The 25,426-nt window shown below is 46.2% G+C and overlaps 1 protein-coding gene across 1 annotated transcript; it reads left to right on the top strand.

Annotated features, from left to right (window-relative positions):
• The first annotated feature begins 1,539 nt into the window (after positions 1-1,539).
• On the top strand, positions 1,540-24,940 carry SEC22C (SEC22 homolog C, vesicle trafficking protein). The gene is made up of 7 exons (XM_054594556.1): positions 1,540-1,663; positions 11,604-11,812; positions 14,988-15,151; positions 17,164-17,343; positions 19,440-19,558; positions 20,743-20,808; positions 22,944-24,940. Exons 2-7 carry the CDS (start codon positions 11,631-11,633, stop codon positions 23,142-23,144), a joined length of 912 nt encoding a protein of 303 aa, XP_054450531.1. The 5' UTR covers positions 1,540-1,663; positions 11,604-11,630; the 3' UTR covers positions 23,145-24,940.
• Positions 24,941-25,426: the final 486 nt, after the last annotated feature.

Raw genomic sequence — 25,426 nt, 5'->3', positions numbered from 1 at the left:
AGGGAGAAAATCACCTATATGCCTGTTTTTCTTGTGGGCAATAATAATGCTTTATTAGGTTTACAACCCTAAAAAGCACCATTATTTTGCCCATTTTACAGATGAGAAACCATAAGTAACCTGCTCAAGGTCTGGTAGCTACCAAGGGGAAAGCCAGTAAGTAAATACTGGCAGCCTGGCTTAAGAATCCTCACGCTCTTTACCACTATCCCATACTGCCAGGCACTATTCTGTTGAAATGATTTGCTGCAAGATACAGGGAGAAAGCTGGGCCTCCCCTTCTGAGCCAGGTAGTTACTGTTGGCAACCAGTAAAACTCTTAAGTGGCTATTTCTGGCTTGTCCAGCCCATCTATGGTGGACATAGGAACAAGGTTGGTTTTCCCTGCAACTCAGAGTGAGCAGCAGCCACATCTTTCAGGGGGGAGATGTTGGAAGCCTTTACTCCTCAAAAGAGGTCTGGGGGCAATTCCGCCTCCTAGAGCTTCATTTCCCCTAGTGAAGGCCCAGGTCCAGGGCAGGCTCATCTGCTTTTGCTGGGATTTCCCTCTGCAATCCTTTTATTCAACCTTGTGAGGAGGCAGCTTTCATCCCATTTCACACAGCGGTAAACCCAGTAAGAGAAGTGGGGCAACATGCCTGAACTGAGCCAGGACTCAGGGTTTCTTGGTTCCCAAGTCTATACTGTTATCCCCAAAGCAGGCCCCTCCCTGTGGAAAGTTCCCAGAGCTTCTACAGAAAACAGTAGGTAGAGGAGGAGCCATCAGGAGCGAAGTCCAGGACAGAAGCTCCTGTAAATTCTCTTAAAACACTTGCTCCTCTCTTAAGTGCACATATCTCAGTTTGTATTTAAACACGTGTCGTGTAATTGTTTGATGGGTGCTCTCACTCTGCCCTCTTCTCTTAACATAGTTGTTAGTGTCGGGAGTTCCTCGTTATGTCCACAGTCCCTGGCATAGTGCCTAGCACGTAGCAGGTGCTAAAAATTTGTTGAAAAAATAAACAGATGAACTCTGCTTCCTAATCTCCCTTGAGCTGGCCATCCCTCTGTGACTGTCTCCGACCCAGACTGGGGTGTGTCCCTAGACTTTGGCACCTCATCCAGGCTGGCAGGAGGCTGTGCTCTTTGGTTTGCCTATCTCGGGCCTCCCAACCAGTCGCACAGACGTCGGAACCCCCGCCCCGGGCGTGTCGCACCTTCACGCTGAACCTTCTAAGCTCCGTGCGTCAGTCCTCTCTGCTACTCCAGCCGGAACAGAGCTTAGACCGCGAAGCCTTCTCGCACCTCGCGACGTGGGAATTACAGGCTTGGACCTCAAACCCACGTGGGTGAGAGCCGGGAAATGGGAAGAAAGTTGGGAGGTGCGAGTCCAGCCACTCCCCCTCTGCATTTGGGTCGCAGCCCTTTAAGAACTATTTCATTCAAGAAGCTGCCTGGGACGGGCGGCGGAGGCGCGCCAGGATTGGTCAGTTCGGGTGCGGGTGTTGCTTAGCAGCAGCGAATGGAGGTTGAAAACGGGCGCACGCGCACCATGGTCTACCTGCGCCTGGGCGGCCAGTGACCTGGGCCTCTTCCCTGTGAGCTAAGGTTGCGAAGAAGGCGGCAGGTGGCTAGGAGGCGCGGAGGGAGACCGCTGACTTCCGGAGGCCGCGGTCCCGGCAAGGTGAGGGCCACTGGGCGGAGGCGGCCCGTTAGCTGAGAGCAGGCGGGGTCGGGTGTGGCGCAGGGCGGGCCTGGAGATGGAGGCGGTTCTGGGCCCGCCCCTCTCTCAGGCCCAGCCTAGCCGCACCGGGCGACGTGGGCCTTACCGGAATCGTCAGTCTCCTTCTCTTCTGCGCGCTGATCTCCAGACTCCGGGACGACCCTAGGCGCGCACCTTCAGGAACCCCCAGCTGATGGATGCGCGTGGAGCGCTGCTTCCTGGGGGAGGAGACGGGGTGTGTCCAGAAGAGAGAGCGGGCGATTATTTCCTCAATTATCCACGAAGCTCACGTCAGAGTATTGTTTAGTTTTAATAGAAAACTTTCTTTAGGGTGCCGATGTTAAGACTTGGTGTACCACGTACTGGATGCACTAGACCAGTTTTTCTGAACATCAGGTGTGGGAGGAGGTGTGTATTTTGTGTCCGTTGTAAGCTTACATCTAGACCTCCAGAGCCAGGAGGATAAAGCATTCCGGGGGAAAAAATAGGACTGAATAAAAGCGAAGTGAAAATATAAATAGTTGAAAACGATTTACTATTGCTAAACACGATTAAAGTTGACCTAATAGCGTTTGCTCTGGAAAACGCATCTTAGATGATGATGCTATACCTCTAAGTGTTTATGTTTACACACGGAGGACACTTTGGGGTCCCAAAGTTTTTTATTTAAAGAGCTTCAGAGATCAGCTGCATCCGAAAGGTGACTGATGGTCAGAGAGGAAAACTGACTTTTTCAAAGTAATACAATGAGTAAAGAGCAGTTGTAACAAGTGAAACCCTAGGCCTTTGCTCCTATTAACAGGTCTCTACTTAGCTTTGAGCATCAGTATCCTAAGAGGAGGAATTGTTTTAGAGAACTAGAGAAGCTGTAATACCAAATATTGAATTTGAGAAGCATTGAATAACATTATCAGTGTAAAAGGTCCTAGCACAATGCCTGGCATATGATATGGGTTGCTATCAAGTTCGGTGCTCTAATCCTAGCTCTTAACACATGACAGTTGACCTCTACCCTCCTCCTCAAACCACCCCCAAGCAAAGTGGAACAGAGGAGCCTGTGTGGTCTGCGAGCCTTAAGTCCTGTAACTGAAGGTGAATCCAATAAGGGTTCAAATTTTTCTTCTGTATTGTGTTTATGAGGAGTGGGCAGTATGCCTTATGGTGAAAATTTGTGTTTGAATATTTGTGTGCCAAATGAAACTTGTTTTGCTCGTTTAAAATTACTGTGTGGTAAGGTCTGGTCACTTAATGCTGTGTTTGTCTCCCTTTTTCTTTCTCTCTTGGAGGGAGGAGGAGTATATGTGGCAAGGATTTAGGAGGAGGTTAAGTGTAAAGGGGAGAGAAAAAAAAAATAGTAGGAACAAGGGTGGCCTCCAGCGAGGTACAGCGTTTTTGCTGGGAGAATAGGGATTATCTATAACATGAGCAGTTTATAAATAGAGCTGAGAAGAGGATTTAGGAAATGGGGAGGCAGATTAATATTTTAATCCAACCTAGTAATACTTTGGGTGCTGTGTATTTAATTACAACTTCAGTTTCTACTTTTAAGAAATTCCATGTATATACACACCTTTCTCCAATTAGAGATTTATTATGGAAAAATGTTCAAAATGCAGGCTGGGCAAAAGTAGATTTACAGTTGTGAGTACTGGAAACAGAGTTTACTCTTGTATTATTATTATTTTTTTTTGTATACTTGTCCATATGAACAACTGTAAACCTACTTGCCCCACCCTGAATAGGTCAGAATATGGCAAGATCTGCAAAGCCCATTTCTTGTCTCAGTGAGCAAAAATAAGTCAGCCTCTTAGGTCATTCATTCATTTGCATAGTAGTTTTTATTGAGGGCTTTCTCATATGTGGTAGGCATGGTGCCAGGTACAAGGTCCACTGGCCTGTCCAAGGAGCTGGTAAGACCTGGGAGACAGACTGGTGTTTCTGTGGGAGCACTCTGAGGCTGCCTTTGTCCCTGTGGAATTGATAATGTATTTTTCTGTAATTGTGGAATGATTTCCCAGATTCATTACACTGCTTTCCTGTTTAAAACTAGATGCTGGTTACCTGCAAGCTGTTTTTATTTTAATGAGTCCTGAGGTCATAGTACCTTCCAGACTGAGAATGTCATGTAGTTAAGGAGCTGCTCACTATAAAACATGCCTTTCAGTGTTCATGTGTAAATCATCAGAACTGCAGTTAATTAGCCCTGCCCGGTGTGGCTCAGTGGATTGAGTGCCGTTTGCGAACCAAAGGGTCGCCAGTTTGATTCCCCGTCAGGGCACATGCCTGGGTTGTGAGCCAGGGCCCCAGTAGTGGGGAGTGCGAGAGGCAACCACGTATTGATGTTTCTCTCCCTCTCTTTCTCTTTCCCCTCTCTCTAAAAATAAATAAATAAAATCTTTTTTTTTTAAAAGAACAGTTAATTAGCAGAAAACGTTATTCTAATAGTAGAAATATTTAAAAATGACATCTGAACATAAAAAGTATGGGCATAATTTAAGTGGTATAAAAACAAGTTAATACTCTTTTTTATCAGCTTCTAAAATACAAGTTATAGTCAGAAGAAGTTGCAAAAATAGAACATTTTACATAACTGTAGTATAATATCAGATCCAGGAAATTAACATTAATATAAAGTCTGTATAATTCTTTTTTTATTATTAATTGTTAGAGAGAGAGAGCAAGTGGGAGAAACATGGATTTGTTGTTTCACTCATTTATGCATTCATTGGTTGCCTGCTGCATGTGCCCTGACTGGGGATCTAACCTGTAACCACGGGGGCGTATTGGAGCAGCGCTCTAACCAACTGAGACACTGGGCCAGGACAGAAGTGTGTAGTTCTATCATTTCCAGATTCCTGTAACCACCATCACAATCAGGATACACAATTATTCTATCACCACAACAATTTTCCTCTTGCTGTTCCTATATAGTCTCACCCATTCCCCACCTCCCAACATCCCTAACCCTTGGCAACCACTAATCAGTTCTCCATCTCTATAATCTTGTCATTTTTAGAATGTTACGTAAAAGAATTCATATATATGTGACCTTTTGAGATTGACTTCTTTTTTTCACTCAATGCTTTTGAGATCCATCCAAGTTGTTCTGTGTTTCCATAGTTTATTCCTTTATACTGCTAAGGAGTATTATGTGATATGAATGCACTATGTTTTGTTTAACCATTCACTATTTTATGTAGGACATTTTAGTTGTTTCCAGTTTTTGGCTGTTGCAAATAAAGCTGTTATGAATAATTGTACACAGGTCTTTGCATGGACATAAATTTCTATTTCTCTGGGATAAATGCCCAGGAATGTGATCAATAGATCATTTGGTAATTGCATGTTTAGTTTCACAAGAAACTGTCAAACTTTTCCAGAGCGACTGTACCATTTTACAGTCCTACTAGTAATGTGTGAGAGATACAGTTTTTGCATGCTTGTCAGCACTTGATATTGTCACTTTAAAAAATTGTAACTGTTCTGATAGATACGTAGTGTATCTCATTGTGATCTTAAGTTGCATTCCCCTTAATAGCTAGTGATGCTGAACATCTTTTCATGTACTCAATTGTCACCTGCACGTCCTCTGTGGTGAAATAATCGGTTCATGTACTTTGTGCATATCTAACTGGATTGTCTTTTTAGTGTTGTTTTGAGAGTTCTTTATAAATTCCAGATACTATCTAGAGTACGTGATCAGGTATGTCGTTTACAAATATTTTTCTTCTAGTCTCTAGCTTGTCTTCTCATCCTCTTCACATGGGCTTTTGCAAAGCAAAATTTTGAATTTTGGTGAAATGTAATTTACTGATTTTTCTTTTATGGATTGTGCTTAGGGTGTCATATCTAAGAAGTCTTCCCCAGATCTTCCTGAAGATCTTCTCTTACGTTTTCTTCCACTTTTATAGTTTTACTTTTTTTACATTTAAATTTATGGTACATTTTGAGTTAATTTTTATATAAGATGTGAGTTTAGGTCAAGGTCCCCCCCGCTTTTTTTCCTTTTGCTGTAGATATCCGTCGCTCCAGCACCACACGTTAAAAGTCTGTCCTTCTTCCAATGCATTGAGTTTGCACCTTTGTCAAAAATCATTTGGCTGTACATGTAGGTTTACTTCTGTGTTTTCTATTCTGTTTCATTGATCTATATGTCCATTCCTTTGCCAATACTACACAATCTTGATTACTGTAGCTATATATTAATTTTCTCTATATCTACAAACTCTCTTGTTGATATTTTTTAATAAGAATTGTATTAAACCTATATATATATATAAAAATTTGGGGGAGAATTAACATCTTTAATATGTTGAATTTTCCAATCTGTGAACATGGTATATCTCTTTATTTAGGACTTATTTGATTTCTTTCAGCAGTGTGTTGTAGTTTTCAGTATACAAGTCCTGTACAGGTTTTGTTAGATTTACACCTAAGTATTAGATTTTAAGAATTACAGCTTTATTGAAATCATTTTTTGGAGTGATTGTAAATGGTATTTTATTTTTGTTTCTACATATTCATTGCTACTATATAAAACTACATTGATTTTTGTATATTTATTGTATATCCTTCAATCTTGTTGAACTCATTAGTTTAGAGAACTCCCTTTAGTCATTATCTTAGAGCAGATATGCTGGCAACAAGTTCTTTTAATGTTCTTTCATCAGAGTATATTTTAATTTTTCCCTTCAGTCTTGAAAGAAATTTTTGCTGAAAATACAGAATTCTGCATTGGCAGTTCTTTTCTCTTAGCACTTGAAAAGTGTGTGTCCTTCTGGCTTCCAGGATTTCTATGAGAAATTGGCTGTCATTTGAATTGTTTTCCCCCATAAGTAAGGTATTGTTACTTATTTCTTTCAAGATTTTTACTGTCTTTAGTTTTATTAAATTTGACTAGTATGTATGTTGGCATGGGTTTCTTTGGGATTATGCTTTCTGGAATTTATTCTACTTTTTGATTTTGGTGGTTTGTGTTCTTTGCCAAATTTGGGAAGTTTTCAGACCTTGTTTCTTTTAATACTTTTTCAGTCCCGCCCACTTTCTCCTCTCCTGCAGGAATCCAGTGATGTGTTACATTATTTGTTATAGTCCCGCAGTCCCTGAAACTCTGTACAGTATTTTAAAATCTAGTTTCTCTCAGATTGTTCAAATTAGGTAGTTTCTATATTCTGTATTCCCGTTTACTGATTCATTCTTCTGTCCTCTCCAGTAGGCTGTTTAGTTCATTCATTGAGGGTTTTTTTTTTAAATTCACTTCTTTGTTGTTGTTGTTATTGGAAACTTTTGAGGCCCTTTCCCAAATTACTGCCTGCTCCCTGTGCAAAGAAATGGTTTTATAATAACCACACTTCTAAAAATCTCACAATATCCACTGGCTTTATCTGCGAAAATAACCTGCAGAACATAGAGTAAGTGACTAATCCCCAGTGCACTCTAACACACCCAGACAGTACATGCTGTTTTCTCATCTGGAGTTATCCTCCCCCGCCCCGCCTTATCTCTCATTCATGGAACTCTAAAGGAGCACCCTAACACACGTATCGCCCTCCCACATGCAAGTTTAAGGCACCCCGTGTCCTAGCATCACTATTAACTTTGTGTGTTTTATCTCCCTGTTACTGGCGGTGGGGACTTAACTGTTCCCACCACTCCCAGAGAGACACGCGGGGGAACTCCATTTTATTCCCAGCGACAGCCCCGGCACTTCTATAGTGTCTAGCCTATAACAGGCATTCGATAATGTCTGACTATTTGTTGACTGCATTATAAAGTAATTTGAAACTACATAAGCTAATAATAAAGAATTAAAACAATCTGTGTTAAAATGCCTCTAGTTCAGTGTACCAGTCAGATTCTTTAAACTGACGATGTGGTTCACAACGTCTGTTCTCCGGGGTGCTGCTGGGGCGCTCCTCGTCCGTTTGTGGGTTCCCCTGTAGCTTTCATGCCCCAGCTCCCTCTGCCGTCCCAGCGAGGGCGGTAACTCTTGTGGAATGCCGCATCTCTGCAGAAGCAAAGGACTTATGGCTGAGAAATGAAGCCAAACCGGTCTTCTCAAACCGCTGGGACAAAACCCCCCCAAAATGTCAGCCCGTTTATTAAACTCTAAAACTTCTGTTTGGTTCTTTATATCTTCTGTTTCTTTTTATTTTTTTACTTGTTTCAAGTATGTTTATAATTGCTCATTGAAATATTTTTATGATGGCCGCTTTGAAGCCTCAGATAATGCTATCATCTGGGTCACGTTGGTGTTGGCATTAGTTGATTGTCTCTTCTTAGTCAAGGTGAGATTTCCTGTTGAAACTCGGACATCTTGGGCATTATGTTATGGGACTCTGGACCTTATTTAAATCTTCTGCTTTAGATGGCCTTTGCTGACATTGTGCTGGCAGGGCACGTGAGGGTACTATCTCATTACTGCCAGGTGGGAAAAAAGTCCAGGTTACCCACTCAGACTTTCTGACTCCCTGCAGGGAAGGGGCTGCTTACTAATGTTGGGCGGAGGTGGGAATTCTGTCTCCCCGCGACCCAGTCGGTGAGGTTGGCTCGTTGCTGCCCGTAGCTCCCCACTTGGTGTTCTCTGACACTGCCCTGGCAGGGTGGGGAGTCGGGGGGGCACCTCACTACTGCCAGGCAAGAGTAGCATCTAGAGCTCTTCAGTCAGCCTTTGCTGCTGCGTATTTGATGACGGCAGCTTTTCTCTGTGATGTTTGGCGGGAATAGAACTTCTGGGTCTAAAAGTTTTGCCTGGTGCTTGGCCACTGCTTTGGCCAGAGAGAGCAGGCTTTTTGTTGTTGTTGGGGATTACTTTATTTTTTTTTCAATCTACATTCATTGACATTTCTGGGTTGCAGTCTTCTCCAGCAGTTAGGCTGGATACATGAGGCAAAAAGGAAAGCGAGGAAACTCACAGCTGTGTCATTCCTCACGTCCCAAGGTCTCTTAGCCAGTCTGCCTTCTCCCCACCGCTCGGAATCTTACGTTCATTTTATATATAAGTTGTATTTAGTGGGAATAGGAAAAAAATTACTTCAACTCCATCTTTCAGAAGCAGAAGTTCCCAGTTCATTCTTTTTTGAACAGTGGTCAGATCTCTTAAGGTACAAACTGTCTCATAACCTGAATTCACAAACATCAAATCCCTACTGTGTGCAAAGCACACAGGCAGTGTGGAGAACGGAGAAATGAGCCTCTCTCTTCCATAGCAGTGTGTAAAATTCCTCTTCCTCTCAGGCAGCTGCCTTCCTGTGTATTGACACACTCACACATGCGTGTAAACACGAGTCACAGTTAACATCACAGTGTCACCATCGTTAAGCATCATGAGTGTTTTAAAATATTAAAAATGCATGTGGGTTTCCCTAGTTTGCAGTCCTAATAACTGAAAACCAATTTTTGAAAAATGATTTTATTTATTTATTTTTAGAGAGAGGGGAAGGGAGGGAGAAAGAGAGGGGGAGAAGCATCTGCGTGGGAGAGAAACATTGATGGGTTGCCTCTCTTACGTACCCTGACTGGGGACCGAACCCACAACCCAGCAGGCGTGTGCCCTGACCAGGGATTGAACCAGTGACCTTTCACTTTGTGGGACAATGCCCAATCAATTGAGCCATGCCAGTGAGGGCTGAAAAACAGTTTTTGTTTATCTTGAATATTATTGTTTGAGGAGAAGCAGGTTCGATTACCGAAAGGTTAAAATGGATGAAGTAGAGGCCTGATGGGCTTCTGGGTCTTCTAGAGAGTGGTAGAACTGGTTCTTATGATAACTCTCTTGGAAGGGAAACTTTCCTTTTTATTGGCTCAACATGATACCTGGCACGTAGTAGATGCCCCATAAAGATAGCACTAGAGAGGATATTTGGGGTTGATAGTTGGAATAAATGCATACTACTTTTCCTTGGAAGAACATACAATTTACTCAGTTTCCAAAAAGAAAGCCTTGGGTGTGTTTTTTGCCCTGGGTGCGTTTCTGTCCCCATCTCTGATCTTGGTATCTCACTTTCTCATTGTATTTTTTTTTTAAAGCAAGTACTGTTCTTAGAAGCATCTTTATTATAAGTGTTCTTAAATACTTCTCTGCATGCATTGCAGAATGGCTCTAACTGATTAACACTGTTCTCCAGGTAGCAGGCAAGTTGAAGTTCCTGTTTAGACCCTAAACCCTGATCTCAGGTTGGCCTCGTAGTCTCCTCCATCTCTTTCAGGGCTTTGTGCATTATAACTTAAAAAAATTTTTTTTCTAAATTAAATATTTCAAACATTCACAAAAGTATAGAAGATAATGTTACTAACCTCCGTACATTCATCCCCCGAAGCGCTTTCTGATCCCGGGGGTCTCAGCTGTGGCTGAACAGCTGGGGTGCAGCCCACAGGCTTGTCTGGTAGTTTGGCTGGCCCTGCCCGTGGTGCCGGGAGCAGTGGTGTGGATGTATCTTTCCTGGGGGTTTTCACATTTTTACTCCTCGGTGTTGGAAAGTGTTGGGGGATAAGACAAATGGACTGTGTAGGGTCTGTTGGCTGGTAGACTAGGTAATTTTTATTTTTCCCCTCTGTGTTTTTGTACCATGGCAGCTTCTACCGGTGTAAAATGTGAATAATCATTTATTCACCCATTTCAGATATGGTCGTTATTGTTAGAACTCACACTTAGATGGTGGAAAAGATAAATCAGTAAAATAGAGAAGAGGAAGGAGTACATCTAGCTGGGCAGGTCTGAGACCGTCTCATGGAATGGGAGGATTGGAGACAGACCGTGAGGTGGATTTGGATATGGGGTCATCAGAAGAGTGGCAGATTATAGGCGAAGAATACACGGAGGCACGGGGGTGGCGAGAGTAGCGTGCATCCTGGGGGCCCCCTCTCCCACGGCACATAGGCGCTGAGATGCCAACTAAGGCTACACCTGTAGAGTTCTTTGGAAGGAAAGCACATCAGCGTAGGAACCTATTACTGCCCTCTTAAGTAGAGGACCTGATGAACGGGACCTGTGAGACGGGTGTGCAGGTGCATGGAACACCCGTTAAAGCTGTCGTGGCCACCTCGCTAATCCCTGGCTGCAGGGCTGCCCATGCACATGTGCGTGCTGTGCCCTCTGCAGGCGCCTGCGCAGTCAGCAGATGGGGCTGCACCCCAGGCAGGATCTACCAGCAACTGGTCCCTGCTGCTTCTACACGGAGAAGTACCTTGTTCTAATTTGCAAAGGCACCATGAGGACTCAGAATCTGTTTCCCTTGGTTTCTTAATGGTGCTCATGTATCAAAGCCAAATATTTAGTATCTTACTATAATACAATTTGTGAAATGACTCCCTTTAGCCATCTGTAGGAGCTCAGTCATCGTTTTGAAGACTGGCTCTGTATCAGAAATTTGGGGGGATAGGCTGTACTCTCTCAGTTCCATTTGGCCTTCTGCTGCCCTTGCTACCTTCCTGCTTTAGGCTGGCTGCTTAGAATCCCTCCTCTCAGGTGAGGACATGGCAGCTAAACTGCTCAGCACCTGCCTCCGTGGGTGACCTGAAATGCACGGGTCCCGGGGCCCCATTCCTGCTGCTTCAGCATCAGCTATGTCCTGACCCGTTGGGGACATCTTGCTGCCTATGTCCTGCGCCCCACCATCACTGCTGTTGCCCCTGAGCCCTCCAGTCCTGCTTCCTGGCTTCCTTTCTCCCTTATCCTCATTGGTTTCATTCTGGAAAAGGAGGATAACAAGTACAGAAGAGACAGGGGAATACTGAAGGGAGGAAGGCTGGGAGTGACAGAACCGCAGAGGGAAGGGAAATAATAGAAGGAACCTTTGCAATCACAGTGGGGGTGAGGGTGAACCAGCAAACATTTCGAGGGCACGGTGTCTCTGGCACCGAAGCCCGGTCCTCAGTAACAAGGAAACCTTGCTTCCCGCAGGTGTCCTCATGACTTCTCTTGCGGACCATGTCCATGATCCTCTTTGCCTGTGTGGTAAGGGTGAGGGATGGACTGCCCCTCTCGGCCTCCACTGACTTTTACCACACCCAGGAGTTTCTGGAATCCAGGAGACGGCTCAAGACGTTAGCCTTGCGACTGGCCCAGTATCCAGGTCGAGGTTCTGCACAAGGACGCGACTTCAGTATACAGTAAGCAAGCATGTTCACTTTTGCAGAACATCAGCAAAGTTTGGGTGACTTTTAACCATATGTTGGGGTAACACTATGCGGGTCACGTGGTGTGTTAAAAGTAGATCTGACATCAGACAGCGGTTGGAGGTTGTGTGTGTTCACAGTGGAGTCAGGAGGACTTCCGGCATTGCTGCGCCTGCTGCTGCCTGTGTTAGTGGGGTGCCCGTGAGCCTTGCATTGGGAGACCCAGCTCCAACCAGCTTTCATGCCTCCAGTTTTTTCTGCACTGGATGCAGGGGTGGAAAAAAGGTGGGGAGGGAAGAAACACTAAATTGAAATGGCAGGGACGGAAAAGGAGAGTGAGAAAGAAGAAAATAAAGTAAGCAAAAAGACAGTTCTTGACTTCAAGTTTTGCTTTTTAAATCTTTTCACTTAAAAAATTTTTCTATAGTAAAAAATTGTAATTACATGCCAAGAGCAGGGCAATGAAAAATGAGCACAGGTAGGTTCCTCTTCTCAAGGAACTTAAAGCCTAATGAGCGAACAAGAGAAATATGTAACTAAATATGATGCAGTGGGGAAGATGCTCCCGTGAAAGTAGGAATCAAGTGGTTACAATAACATAGTAATAATCACCAATATTATTGAGTGTTTTCTCTGGGCCAGGCACTACTATTGTAAGTGCTTTCTGTGGAGAATGAGGAGCCTGTTAGTATTACAGCTTCTTGCGGAGGAGGAAGCAGAGGTTAAGTGACTTACCTAAGGGTCAGCTGCTAGAAGTGTAGCACCGGGTTTGAGTGCAGGCACCCAGGCACCAAGGCCTGACCCTCATGTATTTTCTCGTTTTTTATTCTAGGACTTAGAGCAAAAAGCCATTCTACGGAGGCATCAGGGCAAGGCAGGCTTTGAAATACCAAAATGTCTCATTATAGATTTTACATCATTGTTTTCTAACATTTATCCTTCACTTACCAAGTCCCTTTTGCTCCCTTCAAACAGTATATTTTTAGTTTACCTCATAAGGTGGGGTCCTTTGAGAGCAATTCAGTCTCAGAATCAGAAAAACAAAAGGAAGAACCCAGGCCTGACTCCAGGCTCCGTGGCCGAGTCAGGGAGAAGGGACGGGGCCTGAAGGGGGTGCCAGAGAGCAGGCACGTGCAGCTGTCACCCTGCGGCGTGGGCTGCGGGTGCCCGGGGGCAAAAGCCAGGCTGCATCTGCCTGTGCGTGCGACCTTTCTCTGGGGGCCTGGAACCGTGTTCCTCATGAAAACATTCTGTGGGAACTATGTGCTCAATTTCAAATAGGAAACCTTTTCTCAGTTCACAGAAAAAAAGTCTGTGATGCCAGATGAAATTCTGGGTACTTCAGTCTTTTGAAAAGTGGAGTATAAAATGTTCTCCTTATTTGTAGTTTGACTTTAGTATTCACCATTTTCACAGAGGAAACTGAGACCTTTTCTCCGTACAGCCGAGCCGCGCCATAAGCTTCCTGTGCAGTTTAAGGAGTTGGACGGTTTTCCTAGGGCTGCCACAGCAGATTACCGCAAACTGCCGTGAACAACAGAAGTGCGTTCTCTTGCAGTTCTGGAGGCCAGAAGCCTGAAATCAGGGTGTCAGCGGGGCCGTGCTCTCTGGGCTCCGAGGAAGAGTCCTTCCCGTGCCTCTCTGCCACCTCCTTGTCATTCTGTGTCTTCCAGAAGCGTTACTCCAGTCTCTGCCTCGCAGAAGGAAGTAGCCTTGGTTACATGGGCTTCTTCCTTCTGACGCTGCGATCAAATTTCACACCAGTCATTGGATGAAGGCCCACCCCAATCCATTATGACCTCATTTTACCTTGATTCCATCTGCAAAGACTTGCCAAATAAGGTTATATTCACTAGTACTAGGAGTCAGGACTTCAACATATCTTTTTTGCGGGGGACACAATTCAGCCCACAAATAGGGCTCATATTTCCAATAGAAGTAAGTACCTTCCTCCTACAGAGACTTAGGCCCTGCTGGGGAATTCCATGTAGAAGGAGGAGGTCGTCATTTTTTAAAAACTGAAAACATGTTTTATAAAGAGACTTCCAATTACAAAAAGGTGGTAGATTGATATAACCTAAAAACAAACACCCAGAAATGTGGGTAAATAGATAATAAAAAATTTTTTTTAACATGTAGCTGAGCTTGAAAGAAAGAAATCCCAAAATACCAAAACTGAAGGGGGAACAGAATGTCAAAGGAGGTAATTGTGTGAGCGGACGCCGGGGCTTCTGGGTAGCCAGTTACAGTCAACTCAGGGCCTGAGCATCAGCACCCACGAGGGGAGAGGCCCCTGAGCTCATGTGGAGTGAGGTGCGGAGCAAGACCCTGCAGGGTTCCCGTTGGGCGGCAGCCCTAGCACAGTGGTGGGCGAGAAGAGGCAGCCTCCCGAAGCCGGGGGAACTCACCCCTGTGTGGCTTTGAATGGGAAGAAAAGATCTCACTTGAGAAACTAAAACCCTGCTCCTGTCCCTTGTGATCGGAGTTGGAGTTCATACGCTCTGCTCCTCACAGTCTAGGAATTCCCGAGCCAAGGTTTAAATGTCAGTGTTGGTTCCAGACTGAGGACGCTCGTGGAGCAGCAGGCCGGGGTAAATGCAGAAGGCTCTGGAAGAAGTGTGTCCCATGTCAGGCCTCGAGGGAGAAAACAGGCTCCGCAGCGATGCGCTCTCAGCATAAATGGCAGAACACAGGAGGAGACGGCCCACAGCGCGCGGGAGTCAGCGGACGCCATGGATAGGGGAGCCAGAGTCTCCGGAACTTGAGATGATAGCGTGACAGTCTGAAAGGAGTAGGTTTTATTTAGGATGCCAGTATGATTTAGCATTAGAAAATCTTTTGCTGTAGATGAGAAAAGGAAAACATTTTCCTCTAAGAAGCACAGAGGTGTGGGGCTACTTCCCTCTCATGGAACATGCCTCCTCGTGCATGAATGAGCTAGAGTGACCACACACAGGCAGTGGCAAATCCTGCTCTGCATTTTAGAGGACACAGAGGGAAGGCACCGTCCCAGGTGGGTCGGGCTGAGGACACAACACACGTGCAGCGAACAGCTCCGGGGCTGTTCGAGGCCACGCAAGTCAGGCGTCACAGCGAGGTTGTGTCTGGGTGTGGGATGGGAGCCCGCAGGTCTGTCCCTGGTAATGCAGGCGTCGCCCTGTTGTCTCAGCTTTTCTTCATCAGGGGATGTGGCCTGCATGGCGATCTGCTCCCGCCAGTGCCCGGCAGCCATGGCCTTCTGCTTCCTGGAGACGCTGTGGTGGGAGTTCACAGCTTCCTACGACGCCACGCGCATCGGCCTAGCCTCCAGGCCTTACGCCCTCCTTGAATTCGGTGTGTAGCCCTCTTTTGCATTTACTGTTCTCTCTCATGGTGTGTGTAGATTTATAGTTTAGATTTGACTTTGATCATCAAGGAAAGTCATTGGAAGTGCAATAAAATACCACTGGAGACCCCCTGTGTGTCGGAGATTTCACAGAGAGGGGAGAAGCCTGGAAGCTTTGAGGTTTAACACGCTGGCCTGTCATCTCTCCAGCCCCTGGGGGCAGCGCGGGGACTGGTGAGACCTGTACAGGTTCTTCACCGCAGCCCTCGGAGCTGGGTCAGCAAACTGGACCACGGGCCAGAGCCTGCTTTTGTCAACAGAGTGGGACACAGCCCCATTCAGTCCTGTACGGGCAGCCCGTGGCTGCTCTGGCCTGTCACCAGCAGCGCTGAGTAGTTGTGGCAGAGCAGTGTGACCTATAAGCCTAACATTTTTATTTTCTGGCCCTTTAAGAAAATTGTACTGACCCTGCTCTAGAGCTACATGGCTCAGAGAGTTCTTTAATCATTAGGTTAAATCATTCATCGTTAGTTCAATCATTAGGTCCAGTGCACTTGTTCTTCAATCATTAGGTATGTATAGAATGTGCGAATAAGTACTTAGAAGTTCCTACAGTGATGGAACGTTCCTGCAGTATGTTTTACTGTATTTTTTCAAAGTATCAGTCCACAAGAGTTTAGAAGTAAGGAAAACTGGTCCTTCACTCAGAGGTCTGAGAAACACTGCTCTGCTTGGAGAGGATACTGCTTTCTAGGAGATGCCGGAGGCCTGGGGCGGGAGTGGGTGGCGCTTGGGGGCTTTGGAACACCGCGTGACAATGAGAGCGGAAGCAGTGTTTTCCCAAGTGTGAGCCTCGTCATTCTGAGCTCTGGGAAGACAGGGAGGGAGTACAGCCGGAGCTAGAGGGTCCCCGCGGCCTCGGTGTGAACACTGCCGTCCCCACGGCGCTGCTGAGTGGGGGGCGGGCAGCGTTCAGTGCTGTGGGGCAGGTGCGGGGCCAGCCGCTGGGAGTGTTGCCTCTCGGGCTGCTGGCTGTCGCCTCGCCCTCGTTCTGCCATAGCCCACGCAGCCCCTGGTGTGGTCAGCCGGCCGGCCCGTCAGGGATCCGGCCAGCACCCTCTTTTGATGCTGGGTGCTGCGGGTGCTGGGGACCGCCCTGGTACGCGGGCCCCAGCCTGGCAGACCTGACACAGACGGAGAGCTCGGCCCCCGAGCCTCCTTGTGAGCCCTAGTCAAAGAGCGGCTCTCAGCCCACCTCTTCCTGCGGACGGGGCGTGCCATCCCCAAGCAGGTGACAGTGCAGCGTCCCTGGGCTGCCGTTGGACTTGTAACTAGTGGCCTGTGTTCCTCTGTCCCCTCATCTCTGCATGTGCCTTCCATCTAAAGTGGTGGGCTCCATCGGCTAGGAGACCCTTCCCGCATCCTGTCTGCTCATGATTGATTAAGAGTGGAATATGAGGAAAAGTACACTGATATTAGAATTATAAGTGATTTTGCTTTGCCAGTATGTATGAAACTTTGCTTCAGATACTTATTAATACTTGGCAATAAATTAATACTAACAAATAAAAGAATTAATACTTTTCAAATATATTATCCTAGTTTGTACAACATAGTCAAGTTCATTGGTAATTTTTCTATTACACCCCTTTTCTTGAAATAATCAGGTCAAGAATAACTGTCCCCATATTTTAAGCTCAGAAATATTCTGTGAGTTGCTTGGGATTGTACTGTTGTAAGCAGCTGAGCTAAGAATCAAGTCCTTATTCCCTGACTCCCTCGTCACTGAGGTTCTGGAACGTGTTATTGCCTTCTCTCTATATAGCCGATCACATTTTAATTACTCTGCTTTGGAGAGGTTGATGAGACTAGTAATGATATGTAGTCATCATTTGACCTTTATGCATAGCCTGACATTCTTGAGTTAGCTTGCGTGGAAATGTAAAGCTCATTTTATACATATTGTCTTATATCATCTATTATGATATAATGCCCAACGTGGGTTGCTCTCTTTTTGCAGACAGCATCATTCAGAAAGTGAAGTGGCATTTTAACTATATGAGTTCCACTCAGATGAAGAGCAGCTTAGAAAAAATACAGGAGGAGCTGGAGTTCCAGCCTCCAGCAGTTCTGACTTTGGAGGACACAGACGTGGCAAATGGGGTGATGAACGGTCACACACAGATGTACCTGGAGCCTGGTAAGTGGCCTGCTCTTCTCTGATGTTGATGAAGATGAGGGGATGTTATATATTTCAAAGGGACCTTGATTTCTTTTATTAGGAAGGTGTTTTTTTGCGGGGGGAAGTGTATAAAATATGTGGGGGAAAAGTATGAACTGATGTTGTTTCCAGGAGGCTGCGGCAAAAAACTTGACCATCATGACAGTGAGTTGATGTGAGGGAAGGTGACCGTTAGGATGAAATTCAGGAAAAGAGTGACTTGGCAGATTGTTTCCTTAGCCGGGGAGCGGTCTAGAGGTTTAAATGTTGTAGAGGAGGTTCATTCCCTTTTGCTGGAAGCCGCTTACATGGATTTGTATGTCCACCTCCATCTGTCTACCTGTCTCTTGAACTTTGACAATGAACCCTCAGGACAGCACCCAGTGGGACATTGCAAACCTGCACCGAGAGGCCCCCGCTCCCCCTGATGGAGGGGAGGGGGCGCTGTGGGAATGAGCGTGGGCAGGGGCCAGTGTCTGGTTCTCCGTCCCGCTGGACGGCCGAGCCCTTACCCGAAGGGCGAGGTGTCAGTGAGCGCGGTCCCAGCACCCCGGCACCCTGGGGCTTGGCCTGGCCGCCCAGTGCCTAGCGTGTAGCAGAGCATGATTGTTGGCGCTCCTTGTTTACAGTGATGATTAAACCGATGTTTAATTAAAGTGGGTGTTTACACTGTAAGCATTTTGTAATGGTGAATTTTGTTCTGAAAGAAAAGAGCTGTGTACTATAACAACCTAATTATTTTAACTCTTTTATACTAAACTCATTGCTTGAATTTTAAAAGTTCTATATTAAAAGTGTTCATGTTTTTGGCTTAACTTTGTGTTTTAATTTAACGTTTCAACCAACAAATTCCTGGATTGGCTGTTGTGCCAATCAGTAAGTTGTAATTTATGTGAGGAATGAACTCAACTTTTATGGAAGGAGGAGGCTGGGTAGTTGGGCCCCATGTCCCTCCTTTGCCATATCTGAAGACAGGGTAACTTCGTAATATACATTCTGTTTTTAACCACTTGGACAAGAGGAGCAAATCCAGAAAGTGCCACCTTGCCTGCCTTTCTAGGACATCTTACTCCGGTTTGACTCACCCTGCTGTCCTCAGGCTAGGATCTTTACAGGCAGCATGTCGCGTTCTAACAGGAACTTGACTTGCCCAGTGGGAACTCTAACAAACTGGCAATCGGCATCCGTGGGTTGTGGCTAGGTGTCTGTGCGTGTGCGTGTGCGTGTCGGCGGGGAATGTAGGGACAAGAAAGGGGGATTGGGAAAGAGCTAGCAAGAGCATGGACGGAGCTCCCTTTAATTTTGTGAACCAGAATCAACTCCAGCAGTCACCTTTGAGGAGAGTGTGATCATTTGTTCCTTTCAGAGTCCCAGAAACAGCTTGTGGCTTAAATAATCAATGTTTCCCTCCTCTTCCCAATTATTTTAGAGTTTTAAAAATTACACTTGCTGGGAACTGCCCTGAAAGCTCGCGACACTGAATATTGTCCTTGTCAGAAAAAAAGTGGAGCATTTTACAAGCTGAGGGTTGATGTGTGTAGTAGAAATGCTTTTGGAAATTGACAGCTAATTTACACATGAAGCCATACATTGCTTTAAATCAGGATTTCTCAACCCCATTAACATTTTGTACTGGACAGTCCTTTGTGTGGGGGCTGTCTTGTGCATTGTAGGGTGTTTAGAAGCATTCATGGCCTCTTACTCAGCAGATGCCAGTAATGCCCTGTGCCCAGTTGTGACGACCCAAAATGTCTCGAGACACTGCCAGCTCTCTGTTGAGGGGCTATAGTGCCCCTGGCTGAGAACCACTGCTTTAAATAGAAAGGAAATGAAACACTTGAAAAATCTGTGCTTGCTCAGAAAAGGAAAGGCTTGTTTCTAGAAGGAACTCACCTTGGATTCCCACATCCGTTCTGCCCTTCGTTTCTTGCCTTTCCCCCCTCTAGCTACAGCTGCTTTTAAATTAATATGTGTGTTCAGCATAACCTATCGTCAGTGGAGGTCTAGTTAATGTCTTTGTTTATTTTTCTTTCATGAAATTATTTCACTAGACAATTTTTTTTTCAATTGTGAAGCCCCTGATTTCCGAATGGAGCCAGTGACTGCCCTGGGCATCCTCTCCCTCATTCTCAACATCATGTGCGCCGCTCTCAACCTCATCCGTGGGGTCCACCTTGCAGAGCACTCTTTACAGGTAAGCTTTTCTTTATTGTTTAAATGGAAGGACATACGGTGGAAGAAGCGGATGGGGACTCATTTTATTTATAAGATTATGATGCACAAAGGTTTCAAAATTCAAATGGAATTTCAGTTGCTAACTTTGTTCTTTGTAGAAGTTGAACAAATATGAAACATGCTCTTTTGTATCTGTTTTTCTAAGAAGCCAAAGGGGCCTTCAGGATACGAGTGAGACAAGGACAACTGGCCACCCCGTGGCCCTTGGGACCCCGGGAATCACTGCAGGGCCTGGATCGTTCACCCAGGGCAAAAGTTCAGGCTCCTTTCCCCTGGCAAAAGTTGCCTCGTAGTCTGATTTATATCATGCAGATAGCAGTTCTCCATGTCCTTGTCAAAAACCATCACTAGGAAGTTGATTTTCAAACCTGCTCCTCTCAAACCACCTTTCCATGCCAGTGTTTTTTAAATACTGTTTTTTAAATTTTGAAGTATTTCCAACACTTTAAAAAAGTATAGGACCATCATGAGCATAAACAGAGGGATTACTTTTAAAGGTAGAGCTGTAATGCTCATGCCCATGTGCGCGGTGGCTAGAGCCTGCAGCGTGGCGGTGCTGCATCTCGGGACTGAGGCAGGCTGGCCTTTCGGGGGGACGGAGCCGGCCTGAGCTGGGAGAGCGGTGACTGCCTGCTGCCAGACCCCGTCTTGGCCCACGGGTGGTGTGGTCCCCTCTCCTGTTGTTTATGATGACTCGTAACCTGTTAGTTACCAATGTCCTACACACTAGAACTGGGGCCTGGCCAGCAAGATGGCGAAGACATAGTCCCTGCCCCGGGGACACGAAGCAGAGCGTGGTGACGTAACTAAGGAGGTGGCAGTACCCTGGATGGGGAGAGTGAGGGAAAGCTTAGTACTGACACGGGAGTAAGGTTTTGAGAGGCGGTGGGGTTGCTGGGGGCATTTCAGGTTGAGGGCTTAGCACAGATGCGTGGGGACAGAAGGGTGCATGGTGCGTCCGGGTCCCTGAAGATGATTGCGTGTCAGCCCCTGTTCTGGTGCATAAACAGGGACCTGTGTCTCACCCAGCCAGGGATTTTGCGCTGTTATCCACACCCGCCCAGATGAGGAATGAAGCGCTTTGTGTCATAGTGTTTCCTTTCATCTAAAATATTCCTTTTCTTGTGTTCCTATTGGTTTTAGGTTGCTCATGAGGAAATTGGAAATATTCTGGCTTTTCTTATTCCTTTTGTAGCCTGCATCTTCCAGGTGGGTGAAACGTATTTAGGTGAGTGGGTTAAAGCCAAGGCCTTATTTTGTTCTTTAGTTGGAACCATGAACAAGTTTTCTAGATTCTGTTTTTGCTCCACCCAGGCCTTGGATCAAATCACAGTCAGCGCCAACTCTTAGTGGAAGGACCCAGGCCCATCCTGCCCAGTCCTGCCCAGTCCCCTCATTCAACAGAGAAAGAACTTTGGGCTCCACAAGGGAAAGCCAGTTGCCCTGGGCCACAGGGCCTTTCGGAGCGGCAGACCGAAACCAGGAGTTCGGACGTGGCTCCCAGGGAGGGAGGGATGAGAGCGCGGTGGGGGTTGGGTCGGGTCTGACTAGATCAAGGCGGGGGGTTCTTGCCTCCTGCTTCTTGTTGGACAATCCAAGTACAGAAATGTCCTTCTACAGCCCTGGCTGGTGTGGCTCAGGGGGTTGGCGCTTTGTCCCATAGACCGAAAATGTGTGGGTTGGATTCCTGGTCGGGGCACGTGCCCAGGTTGCGGGTGTGATCCCCAGTCAGGGCATGTATGGGAAAGCAACCAATCGATGTTTCTTTCTCTCAGAGATGTTTCTCCCCACTCCTTTCTTTCTCTCTAAAAGTAATAAAAAATGTCCTTAGGTGAGGGTTAAAAAAAAAAAAAGAAAAATGTCGTTCGGCAGAAGTCATACTTATCTATGTGAATGTGTTTTTAAAACACAGGACTAGGTAAAAAAAAAAATTCTTTTTGTTGTGTTTTTTTTAAAGATTTTATTTATTCTTAGAGAAAGAGGGAGGGAAGGAGAAAGAGATGGAGAGAAACATGGATCAGCTGCCTCTCGTACATGCCCCCGGGACCGAACCTGCAACCCAGGTGTGTGCCCTGACTGGCAATCAAACCAAAACCTTTAGCTTTGCAGGATGGTGCCCAACCAACTGAACTACATCAGTCAGGGCCTGTTTTTAGTAGTAATACTACCTGACTCAAATCTGTCCTTAGGAAATGCAACAAAAATTATAGCATTAACTGGAGAGCTTTGAATATTATTTTAGTTATTTTCAAATAAGCTGCATATGTAAGGGGTGGAATAAAAAGGAGTTTAGAATCTCCTATGGGCAGAGTTAATTCTAGTAAAAACCTGACTAATTCTCTTTCCTTGTCCTCCACTGGGCTAGGATTTTAGTACTTTCTCCTCATGCTTAAGTCTTTTTTTTTTTAATTAAAATTTTTGTTCTTAGGGCACATCCTCTCTCACATACATCATAAAATGGTCTATTTTTAAGAGTTACATGATTGTGCAAAAAAGAAATTTTCAACCCCAAATTAAAAACGTACTCAGTTTTTAGAAACACATCCCTGGAGCCCTGGGAGTTGCCAGTGGAAGCCTCCAGACGCCGCGCCGCGGGGCCAACGGGGACCTTGCCCGTCCACCTGCGCTCCCGCGGCTGCATTCTCACTTGTTAGCTCTTTCGATGGGGACGGCGCCCCCTCCCACTGTAGCAGGACCTTTGGCAGGTTACTCTGTTTTGAGAATGTGCTTTTTAAAAAACAAAACAAAGCAAAAACATAGAACCAAAAAGCTCTTTTCACCTTTGGCAGAACAAGAGTGGCTCTTTTCCACGGGATAGCCCCTCACGAAATGTCAGTCGCTCTTCCTGCTGTGAGACCTTTCCCTGTCTCAGCCGTGCTTTGGAAGACACGATAAGGGGAGGCCTGGGGAACAGGAGTCCCCTGCGTAATGGTAACCCAGGAAAAGCTAAAGGGGTGAAAGCACAGCTCCTCTCCCCGGCTTTCTCACCCGTCACGACCCCCGGCCTGACTGGGAGGCCCGCCGTGTCAGGGTGCCCGGGCCTGGCTGGCTGTCCCTCAGGCCCGTCTGTCCCTCTCTGCAGCGCGCAGCCTGGGCGTGTCTGTCTCTGTCTCCTGAGCTGCTTTCAAGAGTGCGATGTCTAGTTCCCCCTGCAATGCCTGTTTCACGCTGCCCCCCTCTTCCAAATCTTCACTTTCATCCAGTGGTTGACAGCAGCTTACCCAGAGAGGCCCAGCCTCACTGGGACAAATGTGGTGTCCTAAGCTAAGGCGAGTGAATCTTGCCTCTGACCGGTGGCCCTTTTATTACCTCTGATTGGACTTCCCCTGCCGGTGTCATTGCAGTGCTATTTGTACCTGTTCTACAGCCCAGCCAGGAGGGCGAAGGTCGTGCTGGTGCTGCTCTTCATTTGCCTGGGCAACATGTACCTGCACGGGCTGAGGAACCTCTGGCAGATCCTTTTCCACATAGGAGTGGCTTTTCTGTCTTCACACCAGATACTGACGAGGCAGCTCCGGGAGAAGCAGCCGGACTGTGGAGTGTGAGGGATGGATCCTTCGATTTTCCCATGGCGGTCGTCTGTGTTTCCCTTCTGGCTTCCTGACTTGACCTCAGGTTTTCATCCTCGGAGTTCATTTCCACCAAACTGGACTGATGGCAAGACCTGGGGCTCCCGCAGGTGCTGCTGGAGGCGTGAGGTCGCTCGCTGCCCGGGCCCAGTTTTGTGCTGCGTGTTGCTGCAGGCCCTGTTCACTGGGGCGGCAGGTGCTGGGGGCTCGATTCCAAAAGGGCGTTACTGGGAGATCCGAGTGGGAGCGTTTGGGGCTTTTACTCTGAATGACGCAATAAACCACTAGATTCAATGATACTAGCGTTAGCAATGGGCAGTTCTCTCCGAGGAACCACTTTAAAATCCATATCAGCGGTCCAAGTGTGACTTGATTAGTTTTTCTAGAGGATCAAATACAGGGTGAATTAAAAACTTAAAAATGTGGTTCATGAATATAAGCGAGATAAATTTTGTTTACATCGTTTTGATAACCTCTGTCCAATATGATACCTTTAGAATAGTTAAATGTATTTTGGGTATAAATTGAACTTATCTTCATATAGGGTAAGGGTAGACTTAAGCTGAGAAAATGGTTAAGAAAGCTCAATTTAATTTATGTGTAACCTTTTATAGTGGTGGGACTGTGTGGGAACAGAAATATTTTGTATTTATTTGCAGGGTATCTGAATATTTTAAAAATTAATTGAGCAACCAGTGCTACTGGATTATAAACTTAAAAGCAGGGGCAGGAATGAGCATTTCAGGATTCCGTGCAGTGGGTCACAAACTGGAGAAGGTGAGTCACACGGATGCACACAGTGGCACTTTACAGACGCAGGTGGCAGAGGTTGCTGCCATCAGCCTAGCACGTGGCGGCTGAGTGTACTTGGCCTGTGTACCTGTTCCCAGAAGACCTCCCAATTTAACTACTCCTCTACACGGTGCCCAGTCATCCGAATTAGAGCAAGGGCCTCATCATTAAGCAAGTGTTAACTTTTTAAAAACTTTATAAATACATAATTAACCGTGTGCTCTGAGAAGTCACTGCTCTTTCTCTCATTGTCACAATATTGATTGACCATAGTTTTCCAAAACGTGGATCTGAATCAGATCCCTTAGGTTGTCCAGTACCATTCGGAAGGCCATTTCGGAAGCTTGCCCTTGGATTGCTCTTGGCAGAAGTCTGGAATCTGACTAGCTCAACCACAGCTGCATGGAATACTTTGAGTTGAATCGTAGAGTCTTGATAAATTTTAAAAAATGCTATTTTGATAGTTTTTAAAATTTGAAGACCATTGCAAGAGATGTTGAGCACATGGGGAAAGCAAGACTATTGTTTCAGGGAATTCAGTTGTACCTGAGTATTACTGGTGGTGTATTGTACTGAGCTACCTTGGTATCACTTCAAGAAAAACAAGTTTATGTGACTGGGAACTGTTGGGGAAATGTTGCCAGAGTAATTTTATTTTCTTATACAATTTTTTATTTTTCATCAAATAAAATACCTGGACATGAAAGATCTATTGGCAACGCCCTCAGATGGCAGCTTCAGAGTTGTCTCTCCATTGGCTTTGGATCGGCTGCTTTTCTGCATGGGCAGCAGGTGAAATGGTCAGGGTTTCTGGGAGGTAATTTTGAAGAGACAGTAAAATGGAGTGGGAAGCCAGGGAGGCAAGACAGATCCTTTTATGGTAGAAGCACAAAAAAAGCTTTAAAAGTTGGTAAGAGCAGCTTATAAAGACTCGCTTTCTGTGTGAGCCCACGTGCCGTCGGCATTGCCGCGCAGCCCCGAGCCCCAGCTGCCGTGGGCGTCAGCCTGCGCCCCACCCTCAGCAGGCAGTCCAGGCAGTGCCCTGGAGGAGGACTTCCTCCCAGGGAAGGCCTCCCGCACCGGCAGGCACGTCGTCCGCACTGGGGTGGATGTGGCTTGATTGGCTTAACACCTGCTTGACCTTTGAGACTTACCTTTGCAAGTTAAAGGGGAAGGAGACACGAGACAAGCAGCACAGAGTAACAGCTACATAAACACTGTTTAGGCTCAGTTCACTGGAGGAAGAAAATACTGATAAAGAAGGAGATCTGGAGATTTTGTCCAGGGGAACCCCAGGCTCAGGGCTGCCTTGGTCCAGGCCTGGAGCTTTGAGGCCTCCTGTGTCGTCCTCGATGTCAGAAAGCTGGCTGCAAGTGGCCATAGTTTGTCTCGCTTCACCACGGACTCAGTCTGTGCCAGCACCTTTGTCTTCCCATTGGTTAAATGCCCCCTGCCCAACCCACCTC

The sequence above is a fragment of the Pteronotus mesoamericanus genome, unplaced genomic scaffold, assembly GCF_021234165.1.
Source record: "Pteronotus mesoamericanus isolate MK-2021 breed Mesoamerican mustached bat unplaced genomic scaffold, CSHL_Meso_final scaffold_533, whole genome shotgun sequence".
Lineage (NCBI taxonomy): Eukaryota > Metazoa > Chordata > Mammalia > Chiroptera > Mormoopidae > Pteronotus > Pteronotus mesoamericanus.
The sequence above is the reverse complement of the archived record's forward strand: the minus strand, read 5'-3'. Positions and strand labels throughout refer to the sequence as shown.